General features: G+C 40.9%; 1 protein-coding gene across 3 annotated transcripts in view; it reads left to right on the top strand.

Moving 5' to 3' along the window:
- Window positions 1-20,723, top strand: part of MYO18B (myosin XVIIIB) — a 402,342-nt gene that overhangs the window by 360,676 nt on the left and 20,943 nt on the right. For all 3 annotated transcript variants that reach the window (XM_069961327.1, XM_069961329.1, XM_069961328.1), the window contains one exon: window positions 13,167-13,300. In XM_069961327.1, coding sequence (XP_069817428.1) covers window positions 13,167-13,300 — 134 coding nt within the window. The remainder of the gene's footprint in view (window positions 1-13,166; window positions 13,301-20,723) is intronic.

Raw genomic sequence — 20,723 nt, 5'->3', positions numbered from 1 at the left:
TGGGCAATTGGTTTTCTTGAAAACACTTTATTGGTGACTGTTTTAAAGAATTATTAAAAGTTATGTTTTAAGTTTACCCATTTGCTGTTCTACTTTGTTCCATTAGTCTCCCATTTCCAAGGTTGCAGAGGATCCCTGTGATTATGCACTTTTATTATGAGTGCGACAGTTGTGTGCATGAACCATTATTCATATGACTGGTATTTGTTCAGTGTTTACAGAGAATCCCATAATTCATATCACTTTACTTAGGTAATAGAGATGAGGAAAATGTGAACTCCCCCCCCCCCATAGGCCCCACAAGCTGCATGATCTAAGGTCGGTGTACACTGTATAAATATTTATATATATAATATATATTCCGTCAAAATGACTAGTATAGGATTTAGTCATACTGCATTACTATTGCATAGAAGCTGAGCAGGGAGCCATAGAAGAAGCGGTGTGATGTGTATGTAGATGAAGACTTTAGTAGCTTAGGATAATATCTTGTTCATCTTCAAATTTAGCGTTGACTAATCCAGTTTATCTTTATGGAACGCTAATGAACTTATTCTGCTTTGAGAACCGCACGTTGCTTCTCTGTATATTACATCCAATATATCCATATCCCTTAATGCTACTGAAATAGGTGCCCAATTCTAACACTATTATTGTAATGCGCTCATCATAGCCATAATGACTTCACGCATTGATATATCAATTACAGCCATAAATCCTCAGGACATAAACGGCTGTTTTTTTTCTTATTTTTTTTACCATCTACATATCTACAGTATAAGTTTACTAATTGATGCTAGAATTCTACCACAAGATCCTTGGGGAAAGCTTGCAGAATGCAGCCTTAATTCTAAGAATGAGTTAAACTGAAGTGTGGTAGCGAGACATGTGCGATGGTGATACAATAACAGTTTCCTAGAATACGAGCAGCTTGTTTACCATAATGAAAACCAATGGAAGAGAAAAAGGAGAGTGCGGAGGCGGTTGTGCGCACTTGTTATGTAATTATCGGATATCTCATAAGCCCTCGGGGTGTAATAAGACGTTGATACAAAACTGACCTGACCCCCACTTAAAAGAGCTCTTATGAAGAAAAGATTGTGGTTTTAAAAGTAAGATTACATTGCATTCTTAATTAATGCAGTGCTATGTGAGAACACGGACTATTTTTATCATACACTTCAACAGCACAATAAGTTAGGAACATATTGAGAGAGAATTGTCAATGCCAGTTTCTGACATAATCACATTGCAAATTTGGTCTTCAGCGTGACACAAACATTTGTGCTCATTATGACTAGTTCTAAACCACATAAATGGCTCTAACATCCCAATCGTTGCTGCTTTTTCATTATTAACAGTTTTTTAATTTTTATACAGTTTGTCCTCTTTGTATAATTGCTTTTATTAAAATGGTCTGACCACAATAAGCTCATCACAGAGTGTTGTGTTTCTAGAAGAGATGGGTGGTAATCTGTGGGGATCTAGGCAACAAGTGTTAAAGGAGAAGTCTGGAGAAAATGTTTATTAACGTATTGTATTGCCCCCCAAAATTTATACAAATCACCAATCTGCACTTATTACGGGAAATGCACATAAAGTGCTTTTTTCCCTGCACTAACTACTGCATCAAGGCTTCACTTCCTGAATAACATGGTGATGTCACTTCCTGGATAACATGGTGATGTCACGACCCGACTCCCAGAGCTGTGCGGGCTGTGGCTGCTGGAGAGGATGATGGCAGAGAGATGCTGTGTCCCTCCAGTGCCCTGTGTCTCTCAGTGTCCCCCTGCCATCATCCTCTCCAGCAGCCACAGCCCGCACAGCTCTGAGTGTCAGGTCGTGACATCACCATTTTATCCAGGAAGTGAAGCCTTGATGCAGTAGTAAGTGCAGGGAAAAAAGCACTTTATAAGCATTTCCCGTAATAAGTGTATATTGGTCATTTGTATAACTTTTGGGGGGCAACACAATACCTTAATAAAACGTCTCCTTTAAATTACCCTGCAGTTCCTCTACAGAGGAAATTAAAGAAGCATTTAACATTATTTTTTTTTATCTATCTAGCAGGCTGATGCATATACTTACCAATAATGATCGTTGTCTCATGGCGTGGCTTCATTTTGGTCCTGTAGCGGTGTTCATATCCCGTGGGTGCCAACAAGACCTCTCTGCCGACTGGCCTGCAGCTAAGGAGGCTTGAATTCAGGGTCCCCAATGCATTTCTCTAAGAGCACTCTCATAGAGATTTAATGGAGACCCTGACTTCCAGCCTTCAATGGTCCTGGAGGAAAAAGAGGGGTCAGAAGAGCTGTGACTTCACCATGGGTGGGATTTAAACAGCGCCATAGAACTGAAATGAAGCCATGCTGTGGGACACTGATCATCATTGGTAAGTATATGCACCAGCCTGCTGCCGGAGGAAAAATAAAAAAATTATGTGGAATGCTTCTTTAGGCATTACACTTTGGCCATTTTAATTAATAGACTGTTTATGTACGGCATTGCAAAAAAACAAAACAAAGGGTGCTTCCTGGTGCAATATGGACAGGTGACTAAATATTAGACCCCTACGAATAGGTACACTCGCCTAATAGGGTTGTGCTGTAATAGGCACAACTCTGTCACAGGGCCTTCATGGTAACCAAATCACTGCAGCTCACAGGTGGGGGAGGATCGCCAGTCTACGCTGGTGTCGGGAACATCTAAAAGATAAGGCGCCCGGCTGGACCCACTGAGCTCACTTCTCCCCTCCGGTCATAAGCATTGTTAAGCGGGATCGTGGCACTGTATATGAACAGTCCTATGCGGTACTGCACAAACGTGGAACAGTGGGGTACTGAGGTGCAGATGAATTGAAATTGAAAGCAGCAATGCATTTCGGCCACCATATCTAGGGGAGCCTTTCTCAAGCATATCTTTAGCTCCCCTAAAGATCAGTAACACACTATACCGTCATTTAATAAAATCCTGCAGGCCACACAAGGTCTCCCTGCTCATGCCATGTCCAGGTCCGTTTGAAGTTCCACCAAAGATCATCTGGATGATCCAGAGGAGGTGTAGAAGAAGGTCATGTGGTTAGATGAGACCAAAATAGAAATTTGGTATCAACTCCACTCGCCGTGCTTGGAGGAAAAAGGATAGATTTAACTCCAAGAACACAGTCCCAACCGTGAAGCATGGGAGTGGAAACATCATACTTTGGGAGTGCTTTTCTGCAAAGGACAACTGAACCGTATTGAAGGGAGGATGGGGCCATGTATTGCGAGATATTAGTCAACAGCCTCCTTCCAGCACTGATGATGGGTCATGCCTAGGTCTTCCGGTATGACAATGTCCCGAAACACACAGCTAGGGCAACTAAGAAGTGGCTCCGTAAGAAGCATTTCAAGGTCCTGGAGTGACCTAGCCAGTCTCCACATCTTAACCAAATAGAAAAACTTTGGAGGGATCTGAAACTTAATGATGCCAAGCGACAGCCTCGAAACCTGAAAGATCTGGAGTAGGACACAATCCCTTCTGCAGTGTGTGCAAACTTGGCTAAGGACTGCAGGGAACATCTGACCTCTGTAACTGCAGTGTTTTTTTTGCAAATCATGGCAGAACTGTAGCCAGGAGACAATACACCATTGAAAGTATGTCTGTTTGGGTGGCCATGAGCCATAGGCCCCCCAGGAGCTTCCACCTGAAATGGACCTGTTATAATCTGCTACTGGCTACATTGATAGAAAAATAGAAGAGTTACGACTTTCAGAAGGCAGGGATAAAAAAACATGTCCTAGAGGCTGAATATAGTATAGTTTATGAACACAATATGAATGCATTGGTACCCATGAGTACGCATAGGCTCTGTGATTCTGCCATTGACACAGGCTGCAGTACATGGTGCAGGCACAATGCTGATGGCAGGGTATAGACAGGCGATTTGACTCCTCTTTCCCTCTCGTAAGGCTATGTTCACGCTACGTATGAGTCCGGCCGTAGTTTGCACTTAGCCGTACATGTGCGGCTGAAAGTCCGGCCATGGGGAAAAATAGACATGCGGCCGGATTGCGAACATGCGGGCGAACCGCGAACATACACCCGTAGTAGAGTTATGCTTCCCTAGCGATCTGAAACAGGTCATTTACTTGGAAATCTTCGCCCATCCCAATAAAACACACAGAACCTTTTGGATCTAAAAATCACGTTCAATTTGGCTGAAATAAGTACTCCGTAAGGGACCGCATGGAAATCCATGGCCGTGAGTTGGAACATTTCCGTCCTCAAACAATGGTCTTGTTCATTTTTCACGGCACCGTATACGATCCGGCCGTAAGCTCATACGTAGTGTGCATTGTGCGGGCGTATATCGTATACTTTCAAGCGAACGCATCAACCTCAAAACTACGTGCGTATATTCGCGGTTCGCACTACGGCCGGAAACATACGTAGTGTGAACATAGCCTAAAGCTGTAGGACTTTTTGAAGAAATCTACAGTATATAAACTTTGCACACTCCGTACACCTAATTTGCAGTTACAGTCTGGGGATTTTTACATTTATAGCTTAAAAATTGCCAGTGACAACAGCATAGCCCCTTGGGAGTTTTAATTACATTTTGGCTTTGCAATAGATGGAAACTGTTGGACCAACAAAGGATGTAACCATCATATTAATTCATTAAAAATCACCAAGAACTTTTTGTTGTCATATCCTAGCACTGCGGCCAAGAGACTGTGATAAATGACTTCACTCACTAGCGGATGTAGATCTCTTCTGCAAATGCTGGCCCCGTACACTGTTCGGCATTCATCCATTACAAAGGCCAGTTTAATTAACACTAACCATGTAGAATGCACATTTCATATCTTATTAAAATAACATTTGTCACACTGAATTGTACATTAAACCAGCTTTGAAGCTAGAAGTTAAGCTATTTATTTTCAAGTAGCATAACAACTTTGATCGATGAAATTATTATTTTATTTTTTGTAATAGTTTTATGATATTATTGTTATTAATATTGCTGGATGCAGCCAAGTGGGCCTTTAAAGGAGAATTCTGGCAATTTTTAAAAGCTGGCAGCCTGAAGGGGGAGGGGGAAATTGATTAGAAGTAGAAACTTACCTCTCCTTGTGCCCACATTGAGTGGCTAGAGCGACTGCAGGAACCCCGCCAGGCTACGGGATCTCCAGGGTGTTCACATCATGACCCGGCTGATGGACTGGCTGATCAGCCAGTCAGTGACTGGGTCAGGACACCTTCCAGTCACTAATTGGTTGAGCAACCAGTCTATCAGCCAGGACGAGCATGTTCCCCCGAGTCGTGACATTATCACAACTCGGACAAAAATTACTTCTGGCGGGGGTCCCGCTGCCAGTCCTGACGCTCACCACTGGCATGGGGAGAGGTAGGTTCCTACTTGTAATCAGTTTCCACCCCGCCCCTGCAGGCTGCCAGCTTTTAGAAATCACCGGACTTTCCTATAATCAGAATGTGGCTTTTATTCGTGTTATATAGTGCCGGGTGGTATACAAAATTGATCAAAAATCATCAACATATGGATGCACTTGGGGAGGTTTATGCAAGTGATTAAGCCAGTTTTCTGCCATGGTTGGAGTGGTAAAATATAGTTTGACATTGAACATCCCCCTTTCTCGCTAAATTTTCTGTTTAAAAGCTCATTATGCGTATTATGTTTTCTGCCTGAACTGCCGGAAGGCTGTAGTGTTTCCCAGTGCCTTCTGCCTGCCCTGCCCTGTTTCCCTAACAGGAAAAGATATATCAAACAAGCCTGGTGGGGTGAGGCAACCTGTCGGTTGACCCCAATGACTCATGGGTCAGGCAGCATGAAGGTGAAAACAGCTTCTCTTAGTAGGTTATTTTTGGTTAATATAAAATGAGGTGTTGTCCATGTTAGAGAGTACAGAGCACTTTATAATAATTCTTCAGTCTTTGATATGTCTTAAAGCCCAGGTTGAGAAGGCCATACTGTAAATATCTTTAGTCGAAATAATGCAGCTTGTATGACCAAGATAAATAGTTCCTAGGAGTTAGGATCTTCTTCTTAGGTGCATAGAGTGCTCTGCAATAAGAGTCAACCAGGGAAGGGCCAACCCTTCCCTGCAACTATCGTCGAGCAGTTGGGCAGGCTTCTGATTGAATGCTTGAGCTAAAAGTAATAAACAAAAGGAGGGTTCAGGAATGCTCTCAATATAGAGCACTCTGGACACCTAAAAGGAAGATCCCTTCCCCTGGGCACTTGTGGTAGTGCTGGCAGAGAGGACCTTCTGCAATGTTTATCTCAGGTACGTAGTCCTCATATGATAGCTTAAGACTAATATGCTTAAAGGGGTTGTCTCACAAATTAGAAGATTTTTGTTTTGTTCTAACTCCTAGTGATGATAAGTCTGACTATACACTTCCCTACAGTGATCCCTGTGGGTGAACTGTATCCCCACTAGAGCGGACCAAGCCCGATTGCTGTGCATTTGATTACTGGTGGCTGAAGAAATTGGATACAGCCTATGACTATGGTAACATATCGTCATATTTCAGTAAAGAACTGTCGCTGATTGCAATGGAATCAGCGTCCTTTCTTTACTGCAGGGGCGGCATTGCATTGAAGTCAATGCAATGCTGCCTGCTGTATGCACACATCGTTACTTTAACGCCCATTCTTTAGAACGGGCATTAAAATAATGTACATGCCTATTTTTTCAGGACGCTGTTCAATGAACAACATCCAGAAACAATAGCTGTTCACACAATGTAAAGTGCAGAGGTGGGCGTACTTTGCATTGAATTGAATGGTTAATTGATTTGTGGGCACACCCTTAGGTGGCCAAAAGTCAATGTTAAAAAAAAGAGGTATTAGCTGCAGGAACGTCCTGAATGCAGCCCGGCGGCCAGCAGTTTAACAGTGTCCGTTCCTATGCAATGGACGCCGTTAAACGCTGTGTGAAAATAGCCAATGACTGTATCCTTGTTTTCCAGGCGACCTTAGGGCTGCTTCCAACTTCTTTAGCCACTGGTAACCAAATGTAGAGTGTTCAGGTTCGGACTAACTCAAACATGCTCAAGGTTCGCTCTCTCTTCATCACTTATATATTGCCAAGCAATGCCATATATAATTATAAGAGGCAGGGGCGAAGCTAGGATTCTAGAGGCCCCCTCCCCTACGCACAACATAAAGCACTATATATATATATATATATATATATATATATATATATATATATGATATGCCATGTGATGTTCCTGGCTGCAGCCACAAGAGTGACTGGCAGAGCAGAGAGACAATGGCTGCTTGCTATGACAGTCCACTGTTTTTACCTATAAATACATAGCTGCAGGAGCAGACTACCTTCTGCTTAACCCCTTATGTACTGCTGTGTGTAAGTAACCCAAAGTTCAGACAAAGAGATATCTGCTTTACTGCTTGTTTTTTGTTTTTTTTTGTGTTGCAGTATGTAAGTAAACATTGGGTCACTTACACACTGCAGTACATAAAGGGTTGAGCAGAAGGACACGCGCTCTTACGTTCTGCCCGGGCCCCCCTCCTGCACGGGCCCCATAGCAACTGCCTACCCTGCCTCTATGGTAGCTACGCCACTTATAAAAGGGTAAAGAATAAAAGCCCTAAAAATCTCTCATTCAGAGATGAGTATTTTATTGTTCTTGCCCGAAACGATGGCAGTCACTCTGTTTCCAGCTATTGATATGATGTGTTAACAGCATCAAGCGTACAATACATTTGTTCTTTCTGTTTGGGATTCTTCACTCCCCTCTCATTTTTGCAGCATGTAGACCCGGAGCTGTATCCGGCTGTCAGCTTTTGAAAAAACAAAACAAAACAAAAAACTAAATTGCATTCAGTAAATTGTTCAATACTTTACTTAGACAGGCTCTTAAGAGTTATTGGATGCTTTCTTTTTAGGTCAAACAATAAAACTTGGAAAGGTTCTCCTTAAAATGCATTGCCCATTCACACAAGGAAAGCATTTTGCTCAAGTGAACGCTTGCTACTGTCCCACTCTGAAATGTTTTCTTCTCCCGGCTATCTTTTTCTTTTTTTTATGGGAAATGAGCAATCTTTTTCACTAGTATGAGTTTGTTATCCACACAGCTCTTTCTTCTCTATAAAGCTATCATTTTATTTGCAAAAGCTTAAAGCCATTACGACTAAATATAGAAAATGATATATGGAAACAAGGCCTCTCTTTTCAAAAGCCCCAAACTTATAACATTACAATCCTCTATATATGTTACTGCCGCATGGTAAAGAAATAGTAATGGACAGCCCTGCCTAGGAGTAATCATCAGGAATCATTTGTATTATAGACAAGTGGTAGCCGTCTGTGGGAGTAATCATGGCCAATTATCGTGCAAAAAATTGTTAAATTGTTCAAATTAAAGCAATAATCTTCTGGGGTAAACGTGGCAATGATGAACAGAAACATCATGTAAAATAGGTAACTTTCTTTCAAGTCCCTTAGATGATGCAATTTACTGCAGTATTTAAGGGGTTATATGGTTGGGATCAGCATTGTCTCTGATCCCTGCTGTTACAGTAGGATTCCCCCTGTCAAACACACCTTCTGTGCCAGTTACTGTATATACCCCTAGGATACTTGTAAATCATACATTGTTTCTATTTTTTTTTTTAACAATTCATGGGGGGACTTTTATCAAATATTTATTAATTAATTATTTAATTAAATAAAGACCCGCCCCCATTTAAGTTTCAGGACATGGTCTTCAGTAACCCACCCCAAGGTAGCGCCAGTAGGAACCTAAGCAGCAGACATAATTGAGCTAGGGGCAGTGCACTCAGAGCAGTACTTTAGAGAGTGACTGGTGTACTGTGTTTCCTGACAGTCTACTCTGTGCAGCTCGTTACTGAGTGCTGATGATCAATATGCTTTTTTTTTTTTTGTAGCCAAGGTGTAGGAGAGGAAGCATCCTGTACCAGATAAATTAAAGGGGTTACCCATTGTTAATAAAACATGGCCCCTTTCTTCTAGGGACAGCACCACTCTTGCCTCCAGTTTGGGTTGTACGTTTTGCAACTCAGTTCCATAGGGTTTAAAGGGGTTGTCCAGCAAAAATCTTTTTCTTTCAAATCAACTAATTTCAGAAAGTTATATAGATTTGTAATTTGAAATAAAAAAAATCAGAATTCTTCCCATAATTATAAGCTACTCTATATCATGCAGGAAGTGTTTTATTTTCAGTCTGACACAGTGCTCTCTGCTGACATCTCTGGCCGAGACAGGAACTCTGTCTCGGTTTTATATGAATCCCCATAGAAAACCTCTCCTGCTCTGGACAGTTCCTGTCTCGGCCAGAGATGGCAGCAGAGAGCACTGTGTCAGACTGAAAAAACAACATTTCCTGCAGAACATACAGGAGCTAATAAGTATGGGAAGACTGGAGATTTTTTTATAGAAGTAAATTACAAATCTATATAACTTTCTGACACCAATTGATTTAAAAGAAAAAGATTTTCTCTGGACAACCCCTTTAATTGCAAACCACAGCTGAACTGGAGACAATAGTGGTGCTGTCTCTGGAAGAAAATAGCCATGCAATAAAAAGGAAAGGGAAATAATAAAAGGGCAGACTACTGTAGATGGACCATGCAGTGTTTTTTTTTTTGTTTTTTTGCTATTAACAGTCTTTAATGTCTGTATTTTTTCCCCATCAATGTTATGTATTAGTATTTTATTTCTGTATTATACTCTCTTTATATGTGTCTGGTGACCAGGAATCTTAGTGTAATGGTGCAGAATTAGGGGATTTATGTGCTTGTGGTTATAAGGTTGCTTTATTTCCCCTCCAGTCCTCTCCACCCCACAGTAGCAAGGTTTGCATTATTTACTTTGACAGTCCGCTGGCTGCAGCACCCAGGGCTGTCGCTCTATGCACCACAAATCATCTCTTACCCTGTCACTGCCGAGATGGCAATTTTACAGCTGGCAGCTTTAATCATGTTAAATGTGCAGGGTAACGCTGTGTTTTGTGCATGGAATTTCAGAGAGAGCCTGCAATACCAACCACCTAATGTAATATTCTTAAGTTCACTTCACATGGGAGGCAGCGATAATCCAGAATTCTCACATAATTGTGTTACGCTGTCAGATGAAAAGGAAGTAAGCTTTCAAGGTGAGATAGCGGAAATAACCACATTCCTAAAGAACTTATACTAAAATAGAGGTAGGGTGTCTGCATTGTGTGAAGCTATTAACTAATAGGTTATAAAGAACCTGTCATCACGATAATGCGGCGTGAACCTCAAGTCATCACAATGGTTTCCAGCTGCTTCTCGACACCTCACTGGCATTGACTGATAGTTCTTTCCCTATACCCAAAAGAAGGAGATCTATCAATAAAGGCAGGAAAAAAACCACAGGGAACCAACCACAATGACTCATGGTTCAGGCAGTATGAAAGTGATGACAGGTTCCCGGTAACCAAGGACAGTTTTACCAGAGTTATATCAGCGAATTAACATTCTATATTATTGGCAAAATATAGAACCAAAAATGCTATTGTGTAACAGATTTTTTTTAAATGACTTTTTAAGGCAACCTGTCACTAATATTCAATATTATTCATACCTGCACAATCATCAATCAATTCTGTCCCATCTGGCGCCTATACAAATTGTATTTTATTTTTTTTTTAATTGACAAACACATTTTTTTATACTTACCATCACTCCTGGGTCCATTTCTGATTTGAAATTTCTGCCGATCATGGCAAGAGTGGATTTGGATTACAAGCACGGCCCCGGAACCACCACTGTACTTCTGAGGAGACAAAAGGGTAATTAAAACTTATTACAAAGTTATATGACTTTGTAATGTGTTTTAATTGTCTTTTAACAGTAGTATGCCAGCAAAGTGGTTCTTTCTATTCGGTTACCCTGTCTGATGATATGCCGATGTATCAAACCCAATATCCCTATCTCGGTTCAAAGTCCAGGTGACTAACCTTTTCTCCCTTTTACTCTTAACTAAAATACATGCTTAAGTTAGGTATCATAGAATAACATGATGAATAACATTATATGTTCGCATAACATAAAAACCATTGTTTTGAGTGCCAAACAATGGCCTTGATTTTGCATGTTCCTATGGCCATCAGTGCAATGACGACCATTGGAACATTATTCTAATACAAATCACTTTTGGGTGTGTCTTGAAATAAAATCTCCATAGACTTTAATAGAAAGTATGGTGAAAAGGACAGGGCATATCAAAGTACTAAGTGTGAACAACTGTCACGCAACAAAATAAATGACAGGAACATTATTTGTCGGTCATGGTGGACAGCGGCCGTTATTTAATACATAGTGTGAACTGCTGGCCGTTGTTTGCATTGACTTCAGTGTAGGGATGGTCCGAACCGAGTTCGATTCGGGTTCGTACGAACACGAACCCTCGGTAATGATTCTCGCTGTCTGCCCGCTCCGTGGAGCGGGTGGATCCAGCAGGAGGACCCCCTGGAAAACTGGGATACAGCCATAGCCATAGCAGACGGCGGGAATCTGCTGCCGAGCGTTCGGGTTCATACGAACCCGAACCTCGGCAGGTTCGGACCATCCCTACTTCAGTGTAAATCATTAAAATATGAAAAGAACGCCTGTTGTTTTAAATGAAAAAGCCGTCCGTTCTTTTCATAACAAGTATGTTGTGTGAGCCTGGGCTTAATGTTTTGTGAACATTGCTGCATTCAGTTCTTCTTGGAATATATTGTGTTTGTGCAAATCTTGATGCTTGATATCTTGGCAACCATAAATTATAGGAGCATATTGATCCATGCCAGGATGCAATACTTGGCTGGGCTGCTGATGACTTATGCATTACTTATTTTCTAAGCCTTATAAGAGCAGATTCAATAAAGCATCCAATGGAAGATATAATATATTTGATTTACCGCCAGCCACAAAATATCAGAAAGTCCCCTCCAAATATGTTGTATATCTTTCACATGCCCCTAATCTATGGTTAAAATTAAATAGCTTTAATGGTAGGTATAGACCAAAATTTACATAAAAGACATTGGAGGAGATTTATCAAACATGCTGTAAAGTGAAACTGGCTCAGTTGCCCCTAGCAACCAATCAGATTCCACCTCTCATTTTCCAAAGAGTCTGTGAGGAATGAAAGGTGGAATCTGATAGGTTCCACTCTTTTGTAAGTAGACAAGTGGTGAAATGTTGTCAAAAGGGTTGCACTCATTGTGACTCGGAAGCCTGTCTACTTTTCTTAAAATATATTTTCATATATGTTAAAAAAGTGGACCCAAATGTGATATTTTTTTTTAATGTGTAGATATGTTAAAACAATCTATTCCAGTGTGTGCAATGTGATTATACATGTCTGTTAATTAAAAGGGTTGTCCATCAAAAATCTTTTTCTTTTAAATCAACAGGTTTCAGAAAGTTATATAGATTTGTAATTTAATTCTATTTAGAAATATCAAGTCTTCCCATACTTATCAGCTGCTGTATGTCCTGCAGGAAGTGGTGTTTTCTTTCCAGTCTGACACAGTGCTCTCTGCTGCCACCTCTGTCCGGGACAGGAACTGTCCAGAATAGTAGCATATCCCCATAGAAAGCCTCTCCTGCTCTCGACAGTTCCTGACATGGACAGAGGTGGCAGCAGAGAGCACTGTGTCAGACTGGAAAGAATAACCTTTTCCTGCAGGTCATATAGCAGCTGATAAGTACTGGAAGACTTAACATTTTTAAATAGAAGTAAATTAGAAATCTATATAACTTTCTGAAACCAGTTCATTTAAAAGAAAAAATATTTTTGCCAAAGTACCCCTTTAAAGGTTTCTGTAAAATAATAATAATAAAAAAGTTGTAATCATGTTATTTATTTATTTTTTAGGGGAAGTATATGTTCCCTTTCTGTATTACTCCTTGTCTACACATGCTGTATATACCATTGAAGAGTCCTAAAAAGCTTGGTGATTACCATTGTGAGATGCTATAGGAAATGGCTAAACACTTGACAGCTTAGACTAATGAAGGACTTCTGTTCTGGATATATGGATGGATATGTCTTTAATCTTTTTGTGCAGATTTTAACATTACAAATTGTATTTCAAGGTCAGCGTCCTCGTTCTTAATGTAACATTCATCTATTTTCTATAACATGTCTTTATAGGAGACGCAGGTGTTCGAGCTCACAGCAGTAAGACAGACTTTACAAGCTGATCTAGAAACATCAATACGGCGTATTGCTGACTTACAGGCTGCGCTAGAAGAAGTTGAATCCAGTGATGACAGTGACACTGAAAGGTATGGTGTTCATCTTTGTTGTTTGTTATACATTAAAGCCGTGACTTAAAAAAATGATCTTTTTTTCCCAGAATTAGTGTCATCTTTGTCTATAAGTTGTGTCTGGTATCACAGCTTAGCCCCATACTAAACACAGAGCATAGAAAAAGTGGCACCGATTCTGGGGAAAACAAACAAACAGACAGGTACATTATGTAATCTTCAACTTATACTACCCCTTTAACCCCTTAAGGACAGAGCCAATTTCAATTTTTGCGTTTTAGTTTTTTCCTCCTTGTGCTTAAAAGGCCATAGCACTTGCATTTTTCCACCTAGAAACCCACATGAGCCCTTATTTTTTGCGTCACTAATTGTACTTTGCAATGACAGGCTGAATTTTTGCATAAAGTACACTGCGAAACCAGAAAAAAATTCAAAGTGTGGTGAAATTGAAAAAAAAAAAGCATTTTGTTTATTTGGGGGAAATGTGTTTTTACGCCATTCGCCCTGGGGTAAAACTGACTTGTTATATATGTTCCTCAAGTCGTTACGATTAAAACGATATGTAACATGTATAACTTATATTGTATCTGATGGCCTATAAAAAATTTAAACCATTGTCAACAAATATACGTCACTTAAAATCGCTCCATTCCCAGGCTTATAGCGCTTTTATCCTTTGGTCTATGGGGCTGTGTGAGGTGTCATTTTTTGCGCCATGATGTGTTCTTTCTATCGGTTGCACTTTGGGATTTTTTTGCGCTGACGCCGTTTACCGTGTGAGATCAGGAATGTGATTAATTAATAGTTTGGGCGATTACGCACGCGGCGATAGCAAACATGTTTGTTTATTTATTTACTTTTATTTATAACCTGGGAAAAGGGGGTGATTCAGACTTTTATTAGGGGAGGGGGCTTTTTACTATTAACAACACTTTTTTTTTTACTTTAACACTTATACTTGAAGCCCCCCTAGGGGACTTCTAGTATATACACTTTGATCTCTCATAGAGATCTCTGCAGCATAGATATGCTACAGAGATCCATGAGATAGGCACTCGTTTACTTCCAGCTGCTGCAGCCGGAAGTAAACGAGTGCCGAGCCGGGGACGGCGCCATCTTGGAGCGGTCCCCGGCCGGCTTCAGAAACGGAGATCGCTCCTCCGGGATAACATCCCGGGGGAGCGATCTCCGCCACTAGACACCAGGGAACGGCTGAATCCGGTAATCGGATGCAGCTGTCATGTTTGACAGCTGCATCTGATTACTGTATTAGCGGGCACGGCGATCGGACCGTGCCCGCTAATACCTACGGTCCCGGGCTACAAGCGGCACCCGGGACCGCCGCGGTTCAGAGCGGGGTCGCCGCGCGGCCCTGCTCTGAACGTCATTACCGGCATCAGGGCGTAAATTTACGCCCGATGCCGTTAAGGGGTTAAAGTGTCACTGTCGTGAAATTTTTTTTTGCAGAAATCAATAGTCCAGGCGATTTTAAGAAACTTTGTAATTGGGTTTATTATCCGAAAAATGCATTTTTATCATGAAAAAGCAGTTTGAAGCTCTCCCCCCTGTCTTCATTGTTCTCCTATGGAGAGAGCTAAAGAAAAGACCAAAACAGGACAACAAAGAGTTAATCTACAAATCCCTCACGGGATATCTCCTGTGACAGTCACCAGTGACCTGTCTGAGCTCGGATTACAGCTGTCACCCAGCTCGGTGCCTGTAATCCTCTGTTATCTGCTTTCTGCTGCCGGCTAACTCCCTCCTTCCTCCTCCCCCCTCCCCTCTCCCTAGAGCAGACAGGGGACGACTCCTGCAACAAGTCACAATTTTCAGATTTTTCAGAGTGGATGAAAAAGAGGAAGGAGGGGGGGACCTGGGAAAAGGCTTTTTACATGCAGATAATGGCAGATTTGGCTAATAAACCCAATTACAAAGTTTCTTAAAATCGCCTGGACTATTGATTTCTGCAAAAAAAAAAAAATACGACAGTGACTCTTTAAGGTAAATACTATTATGTTTTTTATAATAATAATTAGTAGTAGTTATTTTTAAGGTGGTCTTTCACAGTTCTGTACACATGATAAGGGCTTAAAGGGGTTATCCAGCACTACAAAAACAGGGCCACTTTTCCCCCTACTGTTGTCTCCAGTTCAGGTGCGGTTTGCAATTAAGCTCCATTTACTTCAATGGAACTGAGTTTCAAAACCCCACCCAAACTGGAGACAACAGTAGGGGGGGAGTGGGCATGTTTTTGTAGCGCTGGATAACCCCTTTAACAAACAAATTGTAACATAAAATAATGTAAGGAAGACGTGAATAAAGTAAATGACAGGCTGGTAAACGGGGACAAAGAATCCTGTCTGCATCGATTTTTGATCTACAATCCGGGGGGAGGGAGATATTAGGTGAGGGGAGCAGCTGTCCATAATGCGGTGAAATGGCATCAGAGGCAATGTATGTTGTATCCTATTCAGAAAAAATGGATGCTCCAGTTGCTTTTAAAGGTCCTCATGGTGGGTGGGAGTCGGATGGGTTGGGGTAGTGAGTTCTAGAGTATGGGGGAAGCTTGGAAGAAATATTGGTTGTGTGAGGAGCAGCCAAGGGGAAAGCACAGACGGAGACAGGAGAATGTGTAAGGGTTGCTATCGGGAGATCAAGTGACGGATGGAGGGGATAGGGTGAGGACAACTTTGTAAGTCATTATTAAGAGTTTAAACTGAATTAGCTGGGAAACAGGTAGCCAGTTAAGGGATGGGCAGGGGGATGGGGAGAATTGAGTACCAAAAGAACATAAGTGGTATTTCAAGCCATTGAATTCTACAATCTGTTCCAGGCCAAGTATATAGATTAAGAAAAGTAGAGGATGGAGCTTTGGGGGACTCTAACAGTGACAAGGCCAAGTGAGTCGAGGGTGTGGCAGAGGTAGAGACTGAATATATGGATGGTATGGTATGAGGAGATCCAGAAGAGTGCCAAGCTCGTAACCACAAGGGCAGCAGGGAAGAGGGTTACCTGGGTTTGTGAGACAGAAAAGGGAGATATTAAAGTAGTGAAGTCGACCTGTTGGGCAGAGGTGAGTTCAGACTTCACAGTGCTTGCTGATACATATGGAAGTCTTCCTCAGAGTGGGTTTTATTCAAGCACCATTCTGTAGCCCTAGAAACTTGCCTTTGTTAGATTGTTAGGCCAGGGTTGTCTGTTGATTTGTTGAGTTCTGTTGCGTTTAAGGGGTGACCGAGTTGGGAGCTGAAGTAATTGTGATGTTATAAAACATCAGCTGCTTTTGTGTTATGGAGAGAAGTGGTGGAGAACGGCAGGAGGAAGTTTAGGGTGTTTGAGTGTTGAGTTGTTTAAGGTTTCTACCGAGGTGGGCAAGGTTCTAGACTAGGTGGGTGGCAAATAAGAGAATAGAAAGGAATTTGTTAGGTGATTATGGTCAGACATGTGTAGGGGTGTGCTAGTGAGGTCAAATATGAAATGGAGACAGGTAAAAATAAGGTCTATTGTGTCTCCTTTTATGTGAGGGGACATAGAGGACCACTGTATGAGGCTGAAGAAAGGCCAGATGATTTGGTGGTGATTTGCCTTTGCTAAATCACGGTGAAAATCCACAGCATTTCCATGGAGAATAGCTAAACCCCATTTTTTTATTTTTATTTTTTATATTATTTTAAGAGAACTTTAAGAAAATGTTCTCCTTGTTTGAAAATCAAAAACTCTTCCAACGTAAATTTTTTTATCCACTGCAGCTTTAACCTTAGGCCACTAGGTTTCGCTTTCCACCAGATACATATGGCAGGACTTATTATAATGCTGCTATCTGAAGCATTGACAGATTTGCAGAGCAACTGCACTGTTATTATCAGATTACAGATTCTCACAGCTAATGGGAGGGATTCCAGTAATAACATGATATTAGGTGTATCACATGTCGGATTGGGAAGCTCCTTAATATGGAGCTAATATCAGCTAATATGCCCCAATTTCTATCATTCTCAATACAAATGGCATCTATCCCCTGTTGCGGAGCCTACAGAAATATGCTCTTATTCTGATCTATTTTTATGTCTGTATGTGATCAATATAGTAGATTCTCAAAGGGAGCAAATAGAGCCGAAATAATAATAAAAAAAACCTATCTGAATAAAAACATTCATATAGCAGTGATGCAGCTAAGAACTTAAAATCAATAGTGAAGCAACATGGAGGTTTATCTCTATATTTCAAACACATTTTGGTATAATATGCCTGGTAAGTCCGGCCTTAAGGAATTGCTTTTTATATAGATGCGTAATAAATCACTTATAGAGGTTGTAACGTGGGGATGTGCTTTTATTTTCTCAGTCTACCAGATCACGTTTGCTTATCATAAATTATTAATTGAATTATGATGTGTCCATATGTTTAGAGCAGGTCTGGACTGGCTATACTGTGATATCAAAGAGACTTCTATATGCACATAGCTGTAATGATCACAATGCAGAGATTACAGTGTATGTCATCTACAATATGTACAGCATGTAAGCATAAATAGGTCCAGGTGCCCACTGGCATAATACATTGAATGGGTTACATTTTGGTGCAGAAACTTGACTTCACCTGATAGAACTAGAACATCTGTGCGTCGGTCAGGGAGTGATTTTCCTGCAGAGATTCAGCTACACAGATCAAAGAACCCTGGGAAGCGAGGAGATGAGCGGCTGATGCCTGAGGAGGAGAAGGAGATTACATGCCCCTATAAAATGCTTGTATATGATTATTTAAACAGGGAAAATGGGTTAAGATGCCAATATGGACTTAACCTTATATTGCAAGGACTTTAAAGTACAAACTGAGTGCAAAGCTGAAGTTATTATTACAGTCTCTATACCGTATTTCTTGTAGGTACTGGTGTAAGCAGCAACAGGTGGACTAACAAAAATGTAGTATTATATGACAGTGGCTTGATGGGCTTTATCCATCTACTAAATGAAAATATTCAGAAAAATATTGAAATTGATAAATCCTACAGATAACTATGTTAGTCGAGATGGGAATGCACTTTTAAAGGGAAAAATCGTCAGGGTAGAGAAATCTAACCTGCTGATATGTTCCTATTGTGTAAAAGGGGCTGAGAAGGAAGTTAAGTTTCTTACCTTAATTCTCTGCACCGTTGTCATGCAATTAGTAAGTAAATATATAGGCTAGTAAGGCGGATTGGTACATTGGGGACGGGACTATCGGAGTCGGCCGGCCAGATCAGTGCAATGGGGTTGGTAGTCCAGCACCAAACTGTCTTACTAGCCCAGGTATTTACCTACTAACTGCAAAGAAATGGTGCCGAGGATGATGGTAAGAAACGTCATCCTCAGCACTATGTGATCTATAGGTGTTTCTCAGGAGGTTACTGTAGATTCGTCTCCCTGGTTTCCCTTAAATAATTACACCAGACTAAAAAGAGAAGACTAGTGTTAAGCTAACTGTTTGGGTTCAGCAACATTCTCTAAAACTGAATGCTTGCCATTTGACTCCTGGTGTCTGGAGATGTTGGATGCTACTCCAGGGCACATAGATACAGCCTATGGCTATGGCTGTATCCATTTTTTCCAGCAGGACTCGGTGGGGCGGTATCCAACTTCTCCAAATTCTAGGAGTCAAATGCCGATCGTTCGGGAAATGTTGCTGAACCAAATCAGTTTGACAACTGTGCTCAACACAAGAGAAGACACCAAACAGATAACCTCTAGGGTGGAGATCAGAGTCTTATGATAGTAGCAACACTGGATACAGGCAGCATGCAAGAAACGAGCCATAATCGGTAATTAGCAGAGATTTTGTACTAACAGTATGGTAGCGATCATTTGTCAACCAGAGGTCAGTACACATATATCCGCAATAAAAGTAGAGGTAAGACAGAAGCATAGCCAATACTTAGTCATAGTTTAGTACACAAGTAGTAGCAGCAGTATGGCAGCTCAGAGTGGAGAGATAGATGAGGGCAGGAACACAATAATCTCACAAGGAGGAAAGGCTGAACTATATGGGGGTCCAAGGATGGAGTCGAGAAAGCAAGATTAGAATCTTAACAGACAAGTACCTAGGTAATGGATTCAGCACAGAAGCTGTCCAGCAGGCTCAGTAGCTCAGCGTTCTGCCTGGAGCACATTCAAATTCTGACACATGGGAAAAACAAATAAAGAGAAGTATTACAAAGTGTGTGATAAATAGTAAGGCTAATATTACTAAAATATTAATAAAATATCACAAAAATTAAGTAATGTCCCTAGAACAATTCATAGAATAAATATATTATGTCTTTCAGGCAAAATTTGCCTCAATATATACTCCCAAACTAATGTATTATGCACATAGTAAAGAGAGCGCACAAATGCTGGACATGTGTATTACTTGATACTGTGATACTGATACTGAATAAAACATCAAACCAAACAGTAACCTTTAAATCTACATTCCCACGAATCCACAATTTAAAACAGTAAATCAAGAGATGGGCTCCCCCTAGTGCAATGTTACATATTGTTCCCAACAATGTGCAAAATAATTATCAAAATGATCACTAACCTCTCTGAGTTGTCCAAACATAGTCTATAGGCAGGACTCTCTAAGGCCATACGTCAATCATCCATCGTTGCTACTTCATTTGTTGTCCTCCTCTTGGTTGGGTTCAAACGTAACAAACAGCAACATAGAACAACAGTTCTGCTTCCCTAACAGGAGCTCGCTGAGCATTGTGTACCCCAGGGTCAAGTGCTCTGTATACTTCCAAGATATGAGAATATCATATCACATAAAATAAACTCAAAATTCTTTATTATAAAATAAATTTCATAGTGGGATAGTCTCATATCCTGAAAATATACAAAGCTGTGATTTCTCGTGAGAGAAGTAGAATAACCATGTTCTGGTTCCTGTTTGTTACATTTGGATCCTAAGACCTGGAAACAGACATGCCAAAAGAAATGTTAATGCCAAACTGAACAGTAGAAATTGTAAAAAAACAAAAAAAACATTCCATACCCATATTAGATTGCTTAATACACTACTGATTATCCCAAATCAACTATGATTTGGAGGTGGTACGTTGGAGAAATTACAAAAACCTCAGATTTGACCATCCATAAATAGAACCTGCTATCATGGTAGACAATGCACAGTATTAGGCCATGTTCCCACCTTATAAGTTTTGTATTAACCACGGCTGTTTTTGCCATTTTGCTGTTGCCGGAACTTACGTAGTGCTGCTCTCTATGGAATCCCGTCCAAAATGTATACACATAGTACACTCCGGCCGGGATCCCTAGCGGCGCAGAAAAAAACTGACATGTCAGATTTGTGCGGCCGCTATTCAGAGAATAGCGGCCACAGAAAACCTGTCAGTGCACACAATGGAGCGTGCGGCTCTGGCCGCACGCTCCATTGAGTGCAGCAGTAAATTGGGATA

Source organism: Dendropsophus ebraccatus, chromosome 3 (assembly GCF_027789765.1).
Source record: "Dendropsophus ebraccatus isolate aDenEbr1 chromosome 3, aDenEbr1.pat, whole genome shotgun sequence".
In the NCBI taxonomy this organism is placed as follows: Eukaryota; Metazoa; Chordata; class Amphibia; order Anura; family Hylidae; genus Dendropsophus; species Dendropsophus ebraccatus.
Note: the sequence above shows the minus strand (reverse complement) of the source record. Positions and strands in the feature narration are given on the sequence as shown.